Genomic DNA, 16,607 nt, shown 5'->3' with positions numbered 1-16,607 from the left:
TTGTACAGTTCTATCTTTTAACTCACTTCTAGCATATAACAAAATAAAGGACAGCTCTGCCTCATGTAACTGAGCAGTATCAACTCAAAGTGAGCACTTAACCTAAGCTCACCTCTCCTGCATCAAGTGCGCCACAGCCAGAGTGCTGGGACTGGCTCGAACCCTCTGGGGTTAAGAAGCATTCCTGGCTTGACACGCTATTGCTTGTCCCATCTCATCCTCCAACTCCACTTCTTTGTCCACCACTTCGTCCTCGGGGTTGAGTCTGCTGGCCGCTATCTCCAACCCCCCTGAAGTATCCATGGGGCCCTTGGTGGTGGAGATGGGGTCGCTGCCGAGGATGGCATCCAGCTCCTTGTAGAAACAGCAGGTCTTCAGTGCAGCACCAGTGACAGTTTGACTCCCTTGCCTTCTGGTATGCTTGCCTCAGCTTCTTTATCTTTGCATGGCACTGATGCATGTCCCGTTCATAGCCCTTATCCAACATGCCACGGAAATCTGCCCATAGATATAGAAGTTATGACTGGAGCGGAGCTGGGACTGTCCAACCTTCCCTCCGTACAGAGCCAGCAGATCCCACTACTCTAGTGTACTCTATGTGGGAGATCATTTAGTGTGTGGAGCTGCTACAGTCAGCTGGAAAGAGGCAATGTGAGCTTTCCATGCTGAGCAAACAGGAAGTGGAATTTCAAAAATTCCTGTCCCTTTAAAGGGGGAGGGGCAGATGCCTATGTACCTGGATGTAGGGCAGTGGAGTTTGATCCGCTGACCAGAGCAGTCAGGATGGGCATTGTGAGACTCCATAAATGGCCTTTGGGAGGTGACATCACCAAGTACAGTGTCTACACACACTGCATCAATCTAACTTTTGCTGCAGAAAGCCCTATCCTCTCCTCAAGGTGGCTTTATTTTGTTGGCATGGCAGGAGACTTAAATCAGTGGGAGGAGCATTGTAGTGTGTACACCTCTGCTGTTTTGTCAACGAAAGCTGACTTTTGTCAACAAAACACTTTAATGTAGACAAGGTCTTAGTGAAGGTTGAGATGGGGAAGAATATGCATTCCTTGCAAGCTTGGTGCAAGGCCTGTGTTGTATGAAGTAAAAACTAAAACCATAAATGGGGCTATTGTTGCAATCAACGGGACCATCTGAAAGCATACTATAGAGCAGGGGTAGGCAACCTATGGCATGTGTGCCAAAGGCAGCACGCAAGCTGATTTTTTTCAGTGGCACTCTCACTGCCCGAGTCCTGGCCACCAGTCCGGGGGGCTCTGCATTTTATTTTAATTTTTAAATGAAGCTTCTTAAACATTTTAAAAACCTTATTTACTTTACGTACAACAATAATTTAGTTATATATTACAGACTTATAGAAAGAGACCTTCTAAAAATGTGCAAGGATAAAGTTTTTTCTTTTGATAGTTCTGAATTCCTGTGCGTATAATCCAGTCTGGCTGTTGTTGCTGCTACTGTAGTCCTCCCAAGTCTCATACCTTCAGTGAGGCTAACTTTACAGTATCCTCTTGAGGGTTTAAAAGGGCACCTGACCGCTGCATATTCTGTGAGGGGATTGGGGAAGGAAATCAGCAGCGCTGTCCTCAAAGCAAATCCAGTCCATCTAACAGAAGCATGGAATAATAGGCAACATATGTGTCAGCATTTACTCCATGATAAGAGTTGTTCTGCTGAGGAAGTAGCTCACGTATGTTTTTATGTCTGGTGAGTTCTCTGCTAGCTAGACTACTGGTTGGGGGCAGAAAGAACTTAGCATGGATTGTGCCTCTTGGTTTAAAACTGAAGGCTTATCTACACTTACAGCACTGCAGCTGCACTGCTGTAGTGCTTAGTGGAGACGCTCCCTACGCCTCAAGAGGCGGTAGCTGTATCAGCGGGAGAAACCCTCCTATCGACATAGCGCTGTCTACACCGGGGGCTTAGGTCGGTGTAACTACGTCACTTGGGGTATAGAAAATCTACACCCCTGAGCAATGTAGTTATACTTGCACAAACTTGTAGTGTAGACTAGGGCTGATAGAAACCTAACCATATATCTGAAAGAAGCTATTAAAAACAAAGACAGAAGACCCACTGATTACAAAAAATGAGCTTCTTTAATTACGTGACAAATAGATTTTGAGGTCTTGTATGTAGATTTTTTTTTTCTCCCCTCAGCTACTGGCACTAATTAGGCTTTCTTGCAGAACCTAAATAACTAGTTAATTCTCATTATCTGGTATGCTGGGTCACACAGTGTGGTTCTTAAACTATTGCAGAGGGTGTACCTCTCAATTTAAGGATCACACTCCAGCAAGACTGCATTATTTAAGGGAAACTGTCCTGGCTTCAGCCCCCAAACTTCTCTTTGAATGAATTAACTTTTATTAGATCGCCTCACTTAGAAACTTACTGTGCCATCAATGCAGAATTCAAAGATCAATGTGCACCAAGGAAAAATGTTATGCCTAGCCACTTTGGAGAAGTTTGTCTTCACTAGGAAATCTTGGGTGAATTCTGGAAGTTTTGCCATTGAGTTCAGCAGGCTCTGGATTCTGCCTGGTATGTCTAAAGACTACATTGTGAGGATAGTGCACTGACCAGTCAGTTATGCCAGTAAACAAGGGAAAGTGGCATACAGCATCATGTCAGCTAACTCAACTCATCGTATTTACGCCATACCAAATGCCGTTTGTCTTGTTTGCAGTCAGTTCAGGCATGGCCAGCACTGTCGGCTAACTCAGTTCTGCACATCTTAAGATTTTAGTGAGGACAGCCCCTTTGATGTACACTCGTTGGTCCCAGGCTTAAACTCTCATTATGGCTTTCTTCTGGGGAAGCAGATCTTTTTATGGTCTGTGGCGTTCTGTTGAGAATTAATTTTTTTTTTAAATTTAATTTTATTTATTTTTTGTACCAAATTCTGCTTTGTCTGCAGATAATTAATTTTGGACCCCATAAATCTTTAAACTCATTACATCTATCTCCTTCCTTCCCTCCCTTTCAATGATACCAACATAACTTCTTTGATTGTTGGATGTTTATGTAATACAGGTCTTCTTGAACTCTCTTTGGACAAGTTCAGAAATGTGCTACTTAACAAGACCATCTCAGTGGAAGCTGTAATAAGGAATATTGCAAGCAACGTGACTGTCGTTATTTTTCAAGTACATTCCCACCAAAAAAATGTAACCATCTCTTTTGATAAGGTATGTATGAAGTTGGAATCCAAATTCCTCCATTGTGTTCACATTAACTAATGGTACTCACCATTAGAAGAGGAAGATTAGAAAATCACTCTGTAGTAAGGATAAATTTATGTTGGAGGGGCAGGGGGGGAATGAAACTGCATGAACCATGCATATGTTTTTAATGTTTTAGTCTAGCTCCCAGACTTTAGAGCTAAGAATCTTTCTCATGTCTACTCAACTTTCTTGTAGCTTATGTCTCTCAAAAGCATGGAGCCATTTTGTATATTGGGATTCTGAATGAATGAGCTGCAAACTGCTCTGAAGCAATTGTGGGTCTGTTACATGACCTTTGAAACATGCTGTAACATCTCATATTTGACCTAGGACTGACATCAGTATACCAGTTCCCCACTCAGTGCTCTCCACTAGGCTACAAACCTTTGGCTGTTGCAATTCATATTTATAGGTGTGGATGTTATAGGGCCCTTCTTAAAATTTTGTGTACGGCTTTTTTGTTTTGTTTGCCTAATTGCCGCTACCTGATTTATCTTTGTTAACTTTAGTGGTGTGGGATGAGGGGGAGAAATGCTCTTGAAAGCTCAAATTCATTCTCCGTTTTTCTTACACACACACACACACACACACACACACACACACACACACACACACACACACACTCTGAAGCATAAACATTCTTGCTGCTGAACAGTAGCATTGGGCAGTGTAATTTAATTCTGTTGCAACGAGGATGTAACTAGTTTGTGGGACAAAATGTACCTTCTTCAGTATAATCTCTGTACCATTAGGTAGCTTTCCTGTGACTAACCCCATTCTCCTAAGCAAAACTTTTAAGGGCATTTAAGCAAGGACTCACTAACAGGGTATTTGGAACAAAACTGGGGAACTTGTGATTGGTGGAGGTGGTGGCTGTGCAAGTTTCTTCTCCCAACGCTTTAACCCACTCGCTCTTCTGGAATATTCAGTAGTACTAAACTATTGCTGCAGAGGTAACTGCATAAAACATTGCTTTTTGTGTAGGTCCTAAATAAAGCAAATACTGTGATCATTCTGTTGCTTTTTTAATTATTATTAATGTAAAACCATCACAAATGCAACATAGGGATTTAGAAGTCCTGAGAACATTGCCTCAGACTAATCATTCCAGTGTCATATTTTGAGCCCAAACTAAACAATATTGCCTCTTAAAGGAATAAAATAAAAAAGCCTGTGGCTGGCTGACTTGTCTGGAGTATGCAATGATCTAATAGCTGGCAGTGGGATGCATGCCCTAGGTAATGTGTGCCTTCAGGAAGGAGCTCTCTGTGTGTCTGTCACTCTGCAAAAACCTACTGCTGTGCTGAAGGTGTGCTTGGGTTTTATCTGTTTGTTTTCAGAATTCCTCTGCAAATAGCTCAGGAACTGGAGTAGACAAAGGGTTAGTTTCCATCCTTCGGCCTCAGCAGAGTGTGTGTACATGGTACCTGCAGTCTCCGGATGCCAGCCAAGTGTTGAGCACAGCTGTTTCTTTCGCTTATTCTGAGAGAGGTAAATTTTCTTTCCCTCTCATTCTGTTCTGGGATAAGAGTTAAACTACAGATCTTTTCTCTGGAAGGCCATATTTTTTGCACAGTACTATATGTAGCTTGCACTAAACACACCAGAAGTCCTGACACTTACTGGGGAATGGATGCCAAATCTGGGTTCAGCATTAATCAACTGATTGATTATGTTGAGATCTAACATTTAAAGCAGTTGTTATCTTGGAGCTGGGTGTACAGGCTTTGCTAGTCTAGAGCCCCAGTCCTGCAAACATTTATTCCCATGTTTAAGACTAGTCAGAGTTTCACTGAAGTCCAAAAAGAACAGGAGTACTTGTGGCACCTTAGAGACTAACACATTTATTTGAGCATAAACTTTTGTGAGCTAAAACACACTTCATCGGATGCATGGAGTGGAAAATACAGTAGGAAGATATATACACACAGAGAACATGAAAAAAGGTGAGTCCATGTGACTTACTTGCATGTATATACCTGTAGGATCAGGACCCTAGATCTCAAGATCTTTGGAGAATGGACTATGCCTGTTGGTACATACCAAATGAGGGCCTAATAATAAATACAACAAAAGCGAACTATAGCTTCATTCCATTGCACTGCTGATATTCTGCATGAGGGAGAGGAAGATTTGCTACATCTAACTATCTTATTTTGTTTGTGTTTTTTAGATCCTATCCCTGGAGGCTGCAATCTGGAATTTAACTTGGAAGTTGATCCCAATATTTATTTAGAGTATAATTTAATTGACACACGCATCAAGTTTGCCCCTGCAAACTTGGGATATGCCAGGTGTGTGTAACTTAACAAATAGCTTTCCTTGTATTGCATTTGTGCAGAGCTGGAAATGCTTAATAAACAATATTATCCTGCTGGAAAGGTTGTTTCTGTCTCTTAGCAAGAGAGAATTTTGTGTATAGCAAAAGAACTAGACAGCAAATGAGGGGAGATGCGTAGCTGATCCTCAAAATAGGTTAATTTTGTGAGGGAGAGAGGAAATGGGGTGACGAGACTATCCATAGATTGTGAGAGAAACTATACTAGCTAAAACTTCTGATGTTTACCCTGGTGAAGAATACACAGTTATTGGGACTAAAGATTCTTCATGGGAAAACGTCTGTTCTGTTCTAGAAACCATTCTGTACTACTGTTTGTTGTTGGTTTTTTGTTTTTTTTTTGTTTTTGTTTTTCTTCATTCTATTACCGGGGTGGGCAACTATGGCTCACAGGCCGGATCTGGCCTGTGAGCCATTTTAAGCCGGCCTGTGAGCTCCCACTGGGGAGTGGGGTCTGGGGCTTGCCACGCTCCAGCCGGGGCGCTGGGTCAGGGGCCGCACCATGTGGCTCGATCCCAGTGTGGCTGGGGTGCTGGCTTGGGGGCTGCATCACGCAGCTTGGCCCCACTCCGGTGCTCCAGCTGGGGTGCAGGGTCGGGGGCTGCACTGTGCAGCTCCCGGAAGCTGTGGCATGGCCCCACTCCGGCTCCTATGTGCCCCAATGGGAGCTGTGCCTGCAGACGGGACAGCGCACAGAGCCACCTGGCCGCGCCTCCGCATAGGAGCCAGAGAAGGGACATGGCGCTGCTTCTGGGAGCCGCTTGAGGTAAGCACCGCTCGGAACCTGCACCCCATAGCCTCTCCCCACGTCCCAACCCCCTGCCACAGCCCTGATCCCTGTTCTGCCCACCGAACCCCTCCATCCCAGCCCGGAGCACCCTCCTGCACCTCAAACCTCTCATCCCCAGTCCCACCCCAGAGCCCGCACCCCCAGCTGGAATCTGCACCCCTTCCCTCACTTCTGCCCAGCCCTGATCCCCTCCCTCCTGCCCTCTGAACCCCTCGGTCCAGAGCACCCTCCTATACCCTGAATTCCTCATCCCCACCCCAGACCACGCACCCCAAACCAGAGCCCTCACCTCCTCCTGCACCCCAGCCCCAATTTTGTGAGCATTCATGGCCCGCCATACAATTTCTATTCCCCGACCTGGCCCTCAGGCCAGAAAGTTTGCCCACCCCTGTTCTATTACCATGATACCAGAATCCTCGTCTGGAAGTCTTATCTAATCTTGCTGCTTATCACCTGCAGTCCTAATCTTCTGCATAGTGTAATGCATCGTGATAGATGGCTGTTGGCAGAGGGTGGGGAAGGATATAAGGCCAGATGGAATTTGTGCCTTTGTCAAAGCAGAAACTCTAAGGAAGGGCTTTTCTAAGGGAACGTCTTCACTAGCAACATTAAAAGTAGCTGCCAGCACTGGGAATGCGGCTCCCAGCGCTGGTGCACTGTCTACACTGGCACTTTACAGCACTGAAACTTGCAGCACTGAGGGGTGTGTTTTTTCACACCCCTGAGCGAGAAAGTTGCAGCGCTGTAAAGTGCCAGCGTAGACAAGCCCTTACAAGCTCTATGTTGTTGGATGGATTCTAAGGTAGATCTGTTTCTTCTGCATTTTAACCTACTTGAGGGGAAAAAATGTGAATTCTCTCCTAATGTCTGTCTGGCTATTGTGACAATTTAAATGACAACTTGGAAAATCAGTGTTGTATTTCCTTGCAATGGCTTATGTTAAGCATTAGTTATAATGGCAAGGTCTGTTGTATGTGGTGTAGAAATGCAAAGTAAAACGTTATCTCTTTCCCAAAAGATTTTACAACCTGCATGTACAGCTTGGAGACAGATTGAAATCTAAACTCTGAGCCTGAACTTCTTTAGAAAGAGCCAAATCCTGAAGCCCAGACTTGGGTCTGGATGTTGAAATATCAGTGTGTTCAGATCTGGAGTTCTGCTTCTGCCAGTTAGCGATACAAATCTAAGATCCGGACTCTTGGTCTGGGCATGTGGCTAGTAGAAACTTTTTGTTTGTCTAATTTCAGAGGTGCCAACCCACCCACGTGTGATTCAGGGACAGGCCAGAACTCTAGATGGCGACTGCGCTATGACATCTATCAGTATTTCTTACCAGAGAATGATCTCTCGGAAACTGCACTCCTGAACCACCTGCGAAAGATGTCTGATGTGCAGAGTGTCCGAGCTAATGGCATTAGAGTAAGTTTGGCCTTTTGGATTGCCAACAAAGGAATGTGTGGGGGAAGGAGTGAAACAGTTGCAGTGTTGTAACACCAGGATGCTATGTTCCCTCTGGGTTCTGTTCCATAGCATGACACCACAACTATTGACCTCTACTTGTGGAGTGTGACATCTGTGAAATGGGTATCTTGTAAAGCTATTAACTGTCAGAAATTGCTGTATATATGCCTTGCCTTCAGGGGTATGATCAGCTAGCTGGTCCATTCTGATAATGGGAAAACTTCTAAACTGATGCTCCGTTAGAGAGCTTTGGTGTAGGGAGCTGCCTGGAAATTGGGTTCTAACTTCCTGTTCAGTTTGATTCTATTTGCCTTGTGACTTTTTTTTTTTTTTAACTTTTATCGTGAGTCTCAATACAAATTTAAGAATGATCGAAAATCTGATTTCTGCTTTCAATCTTGAAGTTTAGCCTTAGCCAATATAGCCACTGTCTCTTTTTTAGCATTGGTGCTGAGGCTGTGGGCTGGCCCCAGCAACATGGTCACTGAGGAGGAAATGTGGGGTGGGAGCAAGTGAAGGTGGGGGCTTGCAGGAGACTGGGGAGCACAGAGGGAGAACGTGAATAGCACACTACTTCTCCCCTCTAGCTAGGGAGAGGATTCGAGTGGGATAGATTGGCAGCTCTCCACACTGCAGGGAACAAGACAGGGGAAGTAGAGCTCCCTGTGAACAGGATGGCTGCACTTGCATATTTATTCGAGGCTGAATTTTTGACCCTTTTAGCTCTCTCCCAAATTGGGAGCAGGTCGCTTCCTACTAAAAGTACAGAAGGGGGATCAAATGCAGGCCAAAAAAATGCAATTCATGATTTGGTGTTAAAAATCTCAGGGGGTGGGGGGATATTTCTGACTTGGGGAGTAGATGTAGAGTCTGAGCCATGAATTTTGGGTTGGATTGGCAATACTGAGTGACGGCTTGTGTGAACTGGCTCTTATTAGGCAGAATTCCCACTGAAATCAATGAGACTTTGGCACAGAGATGACTCTTGGATTACATCCCACATTTACTTAACTCTGCCTCTAGATCTTTAAACACTGTTCCAGAGTCAGTACCCAACATGATTAACTTGGGGCTTGCTTAGCTAGGCCTACCAAGGCATCCTGGTTGGATGGCATGCGCCTCAGGCGTGATGCAAAGGAGGAAAGGGGCAGAGCCCTTTGTAAGATGACAAGAGTATTTATCGACAGTGACAAATTTTGTTTTTTCAGCTGGTTTCCTTAACAACTGATGAAAAGACCAATGTACACTTCTCCTCACTCCCTGGACAAGGAGTGATCTATAATGTCATTGTGTGGGATCCACTTTGGAATACCTCTGCTGCATATGTACCTGTTCATACCTATGCCTGTAGCCTCACTGCCCTCGTGGATAATTGTTTCTCTCTCAGTAAGTCCAGTAGACTTGTATTTTTGTTTTTTTTAATATGCACTTGTGCTTTCAGTGTGAGTTGATCTATTTAACGTGCTCAGACCTGGGCTTGGGCTTCTGCATTTGTCAGCAGCTTTGGAGAATATCTAACACAGAGCAAGAAACTGCCAACTTTATGGCATTTTAGTGTGTTACTAGCATGAGAAGTGATTCTATGATAGGGAGTTTCCCTAGCTTCTTTCAGTGACCCCAGATCTAACTTGTCAAGTACATAAGTGCAGGTATAGCATTTACACTTTAACTGCCTACCCAAGCTGTATTCTTAATCTCGTGCACCACCACTAAGAAGGATGCAGCAAATGATATTCATTAGAATAGGACCCAGCTCTCTCCAATAGTTGTGTTAATGTGGTAGTGCAAAAGGGAATAAAAAAGTATGAAGTATATCTGTCACCAAGCTGTTGAAATATGACTCTGCATGCAGTGAATGAATCTCTTGAGTAAGAAGGTGACATTTTTACATAACTGCCTTTCTGACCATAACGGCACAAGTGAGTGTCGACAGCAGGAAAGTGTAGTGCCTGATTCGCTGCTTCCTTGCAGCTCACCAAGTTGCTTACACCTGTACGAAGTGAGTGGGAGGCATGGGGGATTATTGCGAGGGAGGGATGCCAAGCTGTCATTCCGATGCTTATAGCATGTTACGCCTGCCTGATATATGGGGGTAAATGACTGTGCAAGGGACAGGAAAATGTGGCCCATGATGTTTGAAAGTGAGTCGTGGCAGGTAAATACTCTTCTAAAATCACATATTGTAACTCAAGCAATGGTATTTAAAACATTCTGCAGTCTGTGGAAGATCTGGATAATCATCTTAACATGTTCAGAGAATCAAATAAACTGTAGTGTCCATTTTCCAATGGTTGTAACACCAATAAGAATATTGCATGCAGTGTCTTGCAATGGAATATTTGAGGAAACTCTTCAAGCATCTTTTTGTTTAATGAAGATGAGGTATTAAACAAATGACTGTAAGTAACTAAGCCTGGTCTACACTATGAATGTAAGTTGATTTATCTACATCACTTGGGTGTAGAAAATCCACACCCCTGAGTGATGCAGTTATACCGACCAAACTTGTGACAGAACTGTGTCAACAGGAAAGCTTTTCCCATCAAGATAGCTACTGTCTTTGGGGGAGGTGGAGGAGCTACATGGATGGGAGAAGCTCTCCCGTCGGCGGCATCGGGAGCATCTTCACTAAGCGCTACAGTGGTGCAGCTGCAGCGCTGTAAGTGTAGACAGGCCCTAAAGATCTTTTAAATTGTTGCATAGTGTCATTACCTGTCATAGCATTCTGGCTCTATGTCAAAGAGGGTTGGGACTCGCTGTCTAAAAACTGCGGTTGGGGGTTGGTATAGTGTTGTAATTTAAATACAATTGGTAACTCGTACCATTGTAATTTTACTTACATGTGTACATGACATGTAGCGTAGTTGGAGATCTTGAACTTTTGCTTCAGGCTCTACTCTTCAGAGCCCCACTCCTGCATTGATATTAGCATGGGAAGGAACTACTACCCTCTGTGGGATGGAATTGGAACTGTCCAGTAGTTCCAAACCCTGTTCTGATAAAGGAGATGCTCCTTGAGCTCATGCAGTACTTTGAAGGAGTGTAGGAGCTGTCAATACCCATAGTGTCCACAGCCAAAGCATATGTAGCCATGGCTCGTTACCTTATTCACACCCGTGCGTGTATATGCACACCCAACTTTATTTTTTGTTTCCTTATAGGAAGACTCTCCACCAAAATATTCTTCACCACTTTTGCTGTTCTTGGTCTCTTTATTTGCTTCTTTGGTCACAGGTTCTGGAAAACAGGTACTGCATATTGTGGGGGCTGAGGTGTGGCTGTCTTTGTTTTGAATGTAATAGGGCTTTGTGGCTGTAGATTGAACAAGCATAATCTGCATAATCCTCACTCTTGATCCCACATGTATCTCCTGTTTAATGAGGTTTGCTGTAAGTGTTACAGGAGGGGACCCCCTGTTCTTGATCCCACAATTTTATAATGGACTGAAAACTTGTATCTGCAGTTGGTGAGAAACTGGCTATAGATGCCACAGAACAGGAAGCTAAAACTAGCTGGCGGGGACAGGGCAGTCTTATCGTAGACTGGCTGAGTTTTGATGAAGTGAGCTAACTTTATTTACCAGTGCCAGACATTTGGGTGGGTCTGTGCTGTTTGGTTATTTACTCTATGCAAACTACATTTTTATAACGAAAATCTCATTTCCTGGAGAAGAGATATCTTTTTAACTATACATAAAAGTAGGCTTAGAATGGAAAATTGTCAGAGAGCATATCAAACTATTTTTTTCTCTCTTTATTTTTTTAGATTTGTTCTACATGGGCTTCATCGTCACAGGATTCATTTTCTTTGTGTTATTTGCTAGAATAACCTCCCTTAGCTATGATGGTAAGTAAGGACAAACTTGTGAGAGCGAGTAAGCAAGATTGGGGGTCAATGACAATGTCCCATTGAAATCAGTTGGGACTGGATCCTGGCTCTTTGATAGAAATAAAAGTTGTCCAGACACAAACAAGGTCAACAAGATTCTGTTATGGTGAATTAACATGTGAATGTGCCGTCCTTAAAATTAAAAAGCTGGATCACTTTCCTGAACCATAATATAGATTGTCCCAATAGTATCCAAAAGCCCAGACTAACTGCGGCTCATGATCTACTACTTTTGACTTAAGGTGAACTGTAGGATGGCAGAGGTTTAAACTGGTTGGATTTGAATACTAGAGGAAGGCCATTATTTCAGAAAGTAGTGAAGTTGTATTGTGCCTCTTCCTCCACTGTCATTGCAGTAAGAAGGGATGGTCTTGTGGTTAAGGCACAAGCTTGGCACTCTTATTGCAATGACAGTACAAAATCCAGAAATACTTCTGTCTCATACCGACTCTCTGGTATTCTGATCAGTGTCAGGAGGCATTTCAACAGGTACACATGGCTATAGCCAATTTTAATGGCTTCATTATCATTTAGGTTTCATCAGATAAGGGTAGACTTAATAAACTTATATAATTGAAGTAGCATTGCATACCAGCTCAACAACTGCGATTTTTTAGGACCTTACCAAAACTGGTTTTTACAGGAATTCACCATCTTGGACATGCTTTTCTTACCACATCCCCTCCCCCCCATTCTCTTTTGCAGTTTGTCTGATTCTGACAGCAGTAGCTGGACTTGTTGGAGGGCTTCTCTTGGTTGCTTATTGGTGGAGATTTGGCTTTGTCCTTCTCTGTATGTTGATTGTTGGACTTGTGCTGGGATTCTTCTTCTCATCAGTGATCTTCTTCACTCCACTAGGTATGCCTTGTAGCATTTTCTGTTACTGTCTGAATAGTCATTCAGAGACTGTACTGCTACAGTGACACCAAACTACGGGGGTGGGCGCTGGCTTCTGAAGTAGATTCTGACGTCTTGCTACCTGTGTACCTTGAGACTGGGCTTCTGGGGAGGATGTCACATGCTAGCTGTTCTGTGGAAAGTGACTGGAGGATTAAAATGGGTGTTAACTAATTATGTACTTCCGAAATGTTGGGAGAATTATGTAGTGTGTCTGCAGCACTTTTTGAAGCGATGAATGTCATTGCACATGGACAGGATGCTGTTTATAATAGGAGCTTTTAAAAAAAACAAAACAAATCCCCTAAGATGTGGCAGACCACAAATGACTTTGTATTTGAACATGTTGGGGCTCCCCCCCAGAGTGCTTGGTATTAAATTAGATTTCTGAAACAGCAACATTACTCCCTGTGCATGTAGATCCATTCTTGGTTCTCCCTTCCCCCCCAAACTGATTCAGAGTCTGCAAGCCTGTAACTTGGGGAAGGGACGGTGCTTGAAGATGTTCTGAGAGCTGCTCCTTGTCTGGTGTTGAGTGTTGGGGAAAGTAAAATACAAACAAAAAGCCTTGTGCACAGTCATGTCCTGGAGGGAGGAGTTTTACTCCTAGCTGTACCAATGTGCTCTTCAGTGTCTATTCTGACTTTGCTAACAGGTGCGGCTACTGTTCCCCCTAGTACATCTTTAAAAAGACACTACTTACAAGGCTGTTTGTACAGCTAGGCTATTGAACTGAAGTACTTCTGGGATAGTGGTGTCAGCAAAGCTGCTTCCTTCTCTATATCTCCAGAGACTGCATTCATCTTGCTGTGCCATGGCAATACTGAACTCAAAATTGATCGGTTCTCTTTCTCTCTCCAGCTAACATAAACCCTCAAGCCAAAGATCAGATTGGGAGAAGGGACAGCTCCAAGCTGTAGGTTTTCAGTTAGGTTAAATGAACTGTATGAAAGAGTTCACTAGTGCGTGACTTAGAGATTATTGCAGGATCAGTGTCTGTGTACAGACCTCTGTTGAAGTCCAGTGGCAATCCAAACTGGTACAGGGATCTATCCATGCAGAGCTTGTGAGATTGGGGCCTTGGATTGTAAACCCATCTAGTCCGTAAGACAGTCTCTTATTTGTGTGTAAAACTGTGCACTAGAGCCGCTTGGAATCTTAAGAATTTTTTCTAAATCTCTTGTTGACATTTCAGATTTTAACATTTTGCAAATTTTTTCATCAACTTTTTCACTTCTCGATTAGTTCTATTGTGTACATTTATGGTACAGTAGTTATAGTAAACCCAGCAGACTGGCACTGACTGTTGCAAATGATGAAGATGTTGATTTTGTATAACACAATGGACAGAAATGGACAGGAAGAAATTCAGTGGCTGGTCTGTCCTGCTGCCCGTATGTAACTACATGATTTCCCCTCACAGTACACTGGGAACTTATTTCCAGAACTCCCTGTATATTGGGATGAGACTCTAGTCTTGATAATATTTTAAGTGTTGTGGTCCTTTACTTTGCAAAATCAACTCCATGAAGTCTCACTTGTGGCTGATTCACAATGTGGTGTGTCTCCACAGGAGACTACAAGGTTTTTCGTGATGATGCTGTGTTTTGGGTGACCTTTTCCTGCATAGCATTGATGGTGCCAATAGTCTTTGTTGGCTGTCCAAGAATTGTAAGTATTTGCACTACCTGGCTTCACTTTCTACAACGGCTGAGCATATGTGTATCTCTGAAAACAACATACCCCTCTAAAATTTTTGGTAGAGGAAGAGGTTTGCCTAGGGATGTAATCAAAGAGCCTTGTACAGCTCTCCAAAAAGTCCTGACTCTGAAACCTTTAGAGCCTGTTCCTCACTTGTGTACATAATTTGTGGCATATTTTGTTTCCATTGGGACCCCGTTGTGCTGGGTACAGCACACACACACACACAAAACAGTCCTGAAGAGACTATAATCTTTAAGGGTACGTCTGCACTGCAGTCGGAGGTGTCACTGCAGCACATGTGGGCATACCCGAATTAGCTTTGATTCGACTAGCTCAGACAATAGCAATGAAGCCATGGTGGCATGGGCTAGCCCCTAGAGCAAAGGTTCTCAAACTTCATTGCACTGCGATCCCTTATTACTACACGACCCCCGGAGGGAGGACCAAAGCTGGAGCTTGAGCCCTGCTGCTACAGGTAGGGGGCCAAAGTCAAAGCCCAATCATCGCCGGGGACGGGTGGGGGCCCAAAATCTAAGCCCAAGCACTTCAGCCCCAAGAGGGGGCCTGCAACCTGAGCCCCACCACCCAGGGCCGAAGCGCTCAGCTTCAGCTTCAGCTTCAGCCAGGGGCGGTTGGGCTCAGGCTTTGGATTTGGTCCCAGGCCCAGCTAGCGTAAGCCAGTCCTGGTGACCCCATTAAAATGGTGTCATGACCCACTTCGGTTGAGGTACGGGGGGGGTTAGGGCTCTGGGTTGGGGGTGCGGGCTCTGGGATGGGGCTGAGGATGAGGGGTTTGGGGTGCAGGAAGGGGTTCTGGGTTTGCGGGGGTTCAGGGCTGGGGCAGGGGATTAGGGACTGGGGCACGGACTTGCCTCTAGTGGCTCCCGGTCAGTGGCCCAGCCGGGATGCAGAGGCAGGCTTCCCGCCAGTCCTGGCACCACAGACCGCGCTGCGCCCCAGAAATGGGCAGCAGCAGGTCTGGCTCCTAGGCAGAGGCGTGCAACCAGCTCTGCGCAGCTCTCACCTAGGGCACCTCCCCTCCCTGCTCCCATTGGCCAGGAGTGTGGAGCCAGTGCTCGGGGCGAGGGCAGCACGCGGAGCCCCATGGCCCCCCTGCCTAGAAGCCAGACCTGCTGCTGACCACTTCCGGGGCACAGTGCGCTATCGGAACAGATAGGTGCTGACCAGAGCCGCTAGGGATCCTGGGCAACCCACTGCCTTACATGCTGTGACCCACCCAAACTTTGAAAAACACTGCACTAGAGTACACATCTAGGGTCCTGGTCGGGCTTGTACAGCTCAAGCTGCCATTGCTTCACGACTCTGATCTAGCAAACTTAATAACAAACTCGGGTATGTCTACACGTGCTGCAATTGCCCTGCCGCAGTGTAGACGTACACTGAAACAAGCTGCAACAAGTGTTTTGAAACAAATAAAAATGGGGAACACAGGAGGGAAGACAGGGTAGAACAGAACTCTCCCTGTGCGGAAAAGATAAAAAGAGAATGTTCTTTAGCTGGCTACTGAAAGATCTGACCTTTCTGTCTTTGTAGCTGAACATATTGGCCTGTGGCATAATAGGCTCTTATTCAGTCATCTTAGCTATTGCTTGTTACCTGTACACAAGCCTCGCTTACATCACATTGGACCTACTCAGGAGGATTCTGAATGATGATTTCAGCCAAGCTTACACCAACGTGCCCTTCCAAACAAATGGTAAGTAATTAGGTTTTGTCTCTTCACAAACTACTAAGTAAGTGAAATGACTCGGAAGCTTTTACTGAGAAGAGCTACTCCTTCTGGCGCCATAGCTATCTGGTACTTCCATGGTCTCTGCGTTGTGGTATGTGAGCACCTCCCATGAATTAAGATGACTGTTCTCTCTCTTCCTTTCCACTGAGGGATTTTTTTGAGGCTTTTCTATGAATGTAACTTAATGGGTGAGGAGGTGGGTTTTGCAACTTTCTTTAGAGCAGCTCCAGGCTACTTGGCGAGGATGGGCTGAAGTACGTGACCCCCAGATGCAACTAAAGGCTCTGGGCTTCTGTAAGATCCCAAATTCCAATCCAATTTTAAGAGAGGCTAACTTTTACCCAGTGTGAATCCTGTAACAAATGCCTGGATCATGCCAAGGCTAAGGTGTCCATTTAATGATTTAAGAACTGGTTTGGGAAACTTTTTCTCCCCACATACTAATCTTCACTTTAAAAAAAAAAAATCTTAATTACCACAACATGCTTGAGACAAATGATCTCCTATTTATAGATGTAGCAATGGAGTTTAGTGAGT

General features: G+C 44.6%; 1 protein-coding gene across 2 annotated transcripts in view; it reads left to right on the top strand.

Annotated features, from left to right (window-relative positions):
• The window catches only part of TM7SF3 (transmembrane 7 superfamily member 3), a 30,792-nt gene that overhangs the window by 11,333 nt on the left and 2,852 nt on the right, over positions 1-16,607 (top strand). For both annotated transcript variants that reach the window (XM_044994190.1, XM_044994197.1), the window contains exons 2-11: positions 3,049-3,203; positions 4,580-4,730; positions 5,413-5,533; positions 7,615-7,786; positions 9,037-9,214; positions 10,990-11,076; positions 11,594-11,674; positions 12,422-12,574; positions 14,187-14,284; positions 15,872-16,034. In XM_044994190.1, the coding sequence (XP_044850125.1) occupies positions 3,049-3,203; positions 4,580-4,730; positions 5,413-5,533; positions 7,615-7,786; positions 9,037-9,214; positions 10,990-11,076; positions 11,594-11,674; positions 12,422-12,574; positions 14,187-14,284; positions 15,872-16,034 (1,359 nt within the window). The remainder of the gene's footprint in view (positions 1-3,048; positions 3,204-4,579; positions 4,731-5,412; positions 5,534-7,614; positions 7,787-9,036; positions 9,215-10,989; positions 11,077-11,593; positions 11,675-12,421; positions 12,575-14,186; positions 14,285-15,871; positions 16,035-16,607) is intronic.

Source organism: Mauremys mutica, chromosome 1 (genome assembly GCF_020497125.1).
Source record: "Mauremys mutica isolate MM-2020 ecotype Southern chromosome 1, ASM2049712v1, whole genome shotgun sequence".
In the NCBI taxonomy this organism is placed as follows: Eukaryota; Metazoa; Chordata; order Testudines; family Geoemydidae; genus Mauremys; species Mauremys mutica.
Note: the sequence above shows the minus strand (reverse complement) of the source record. Positions and strands in the feature narration are given on the sequence as shown.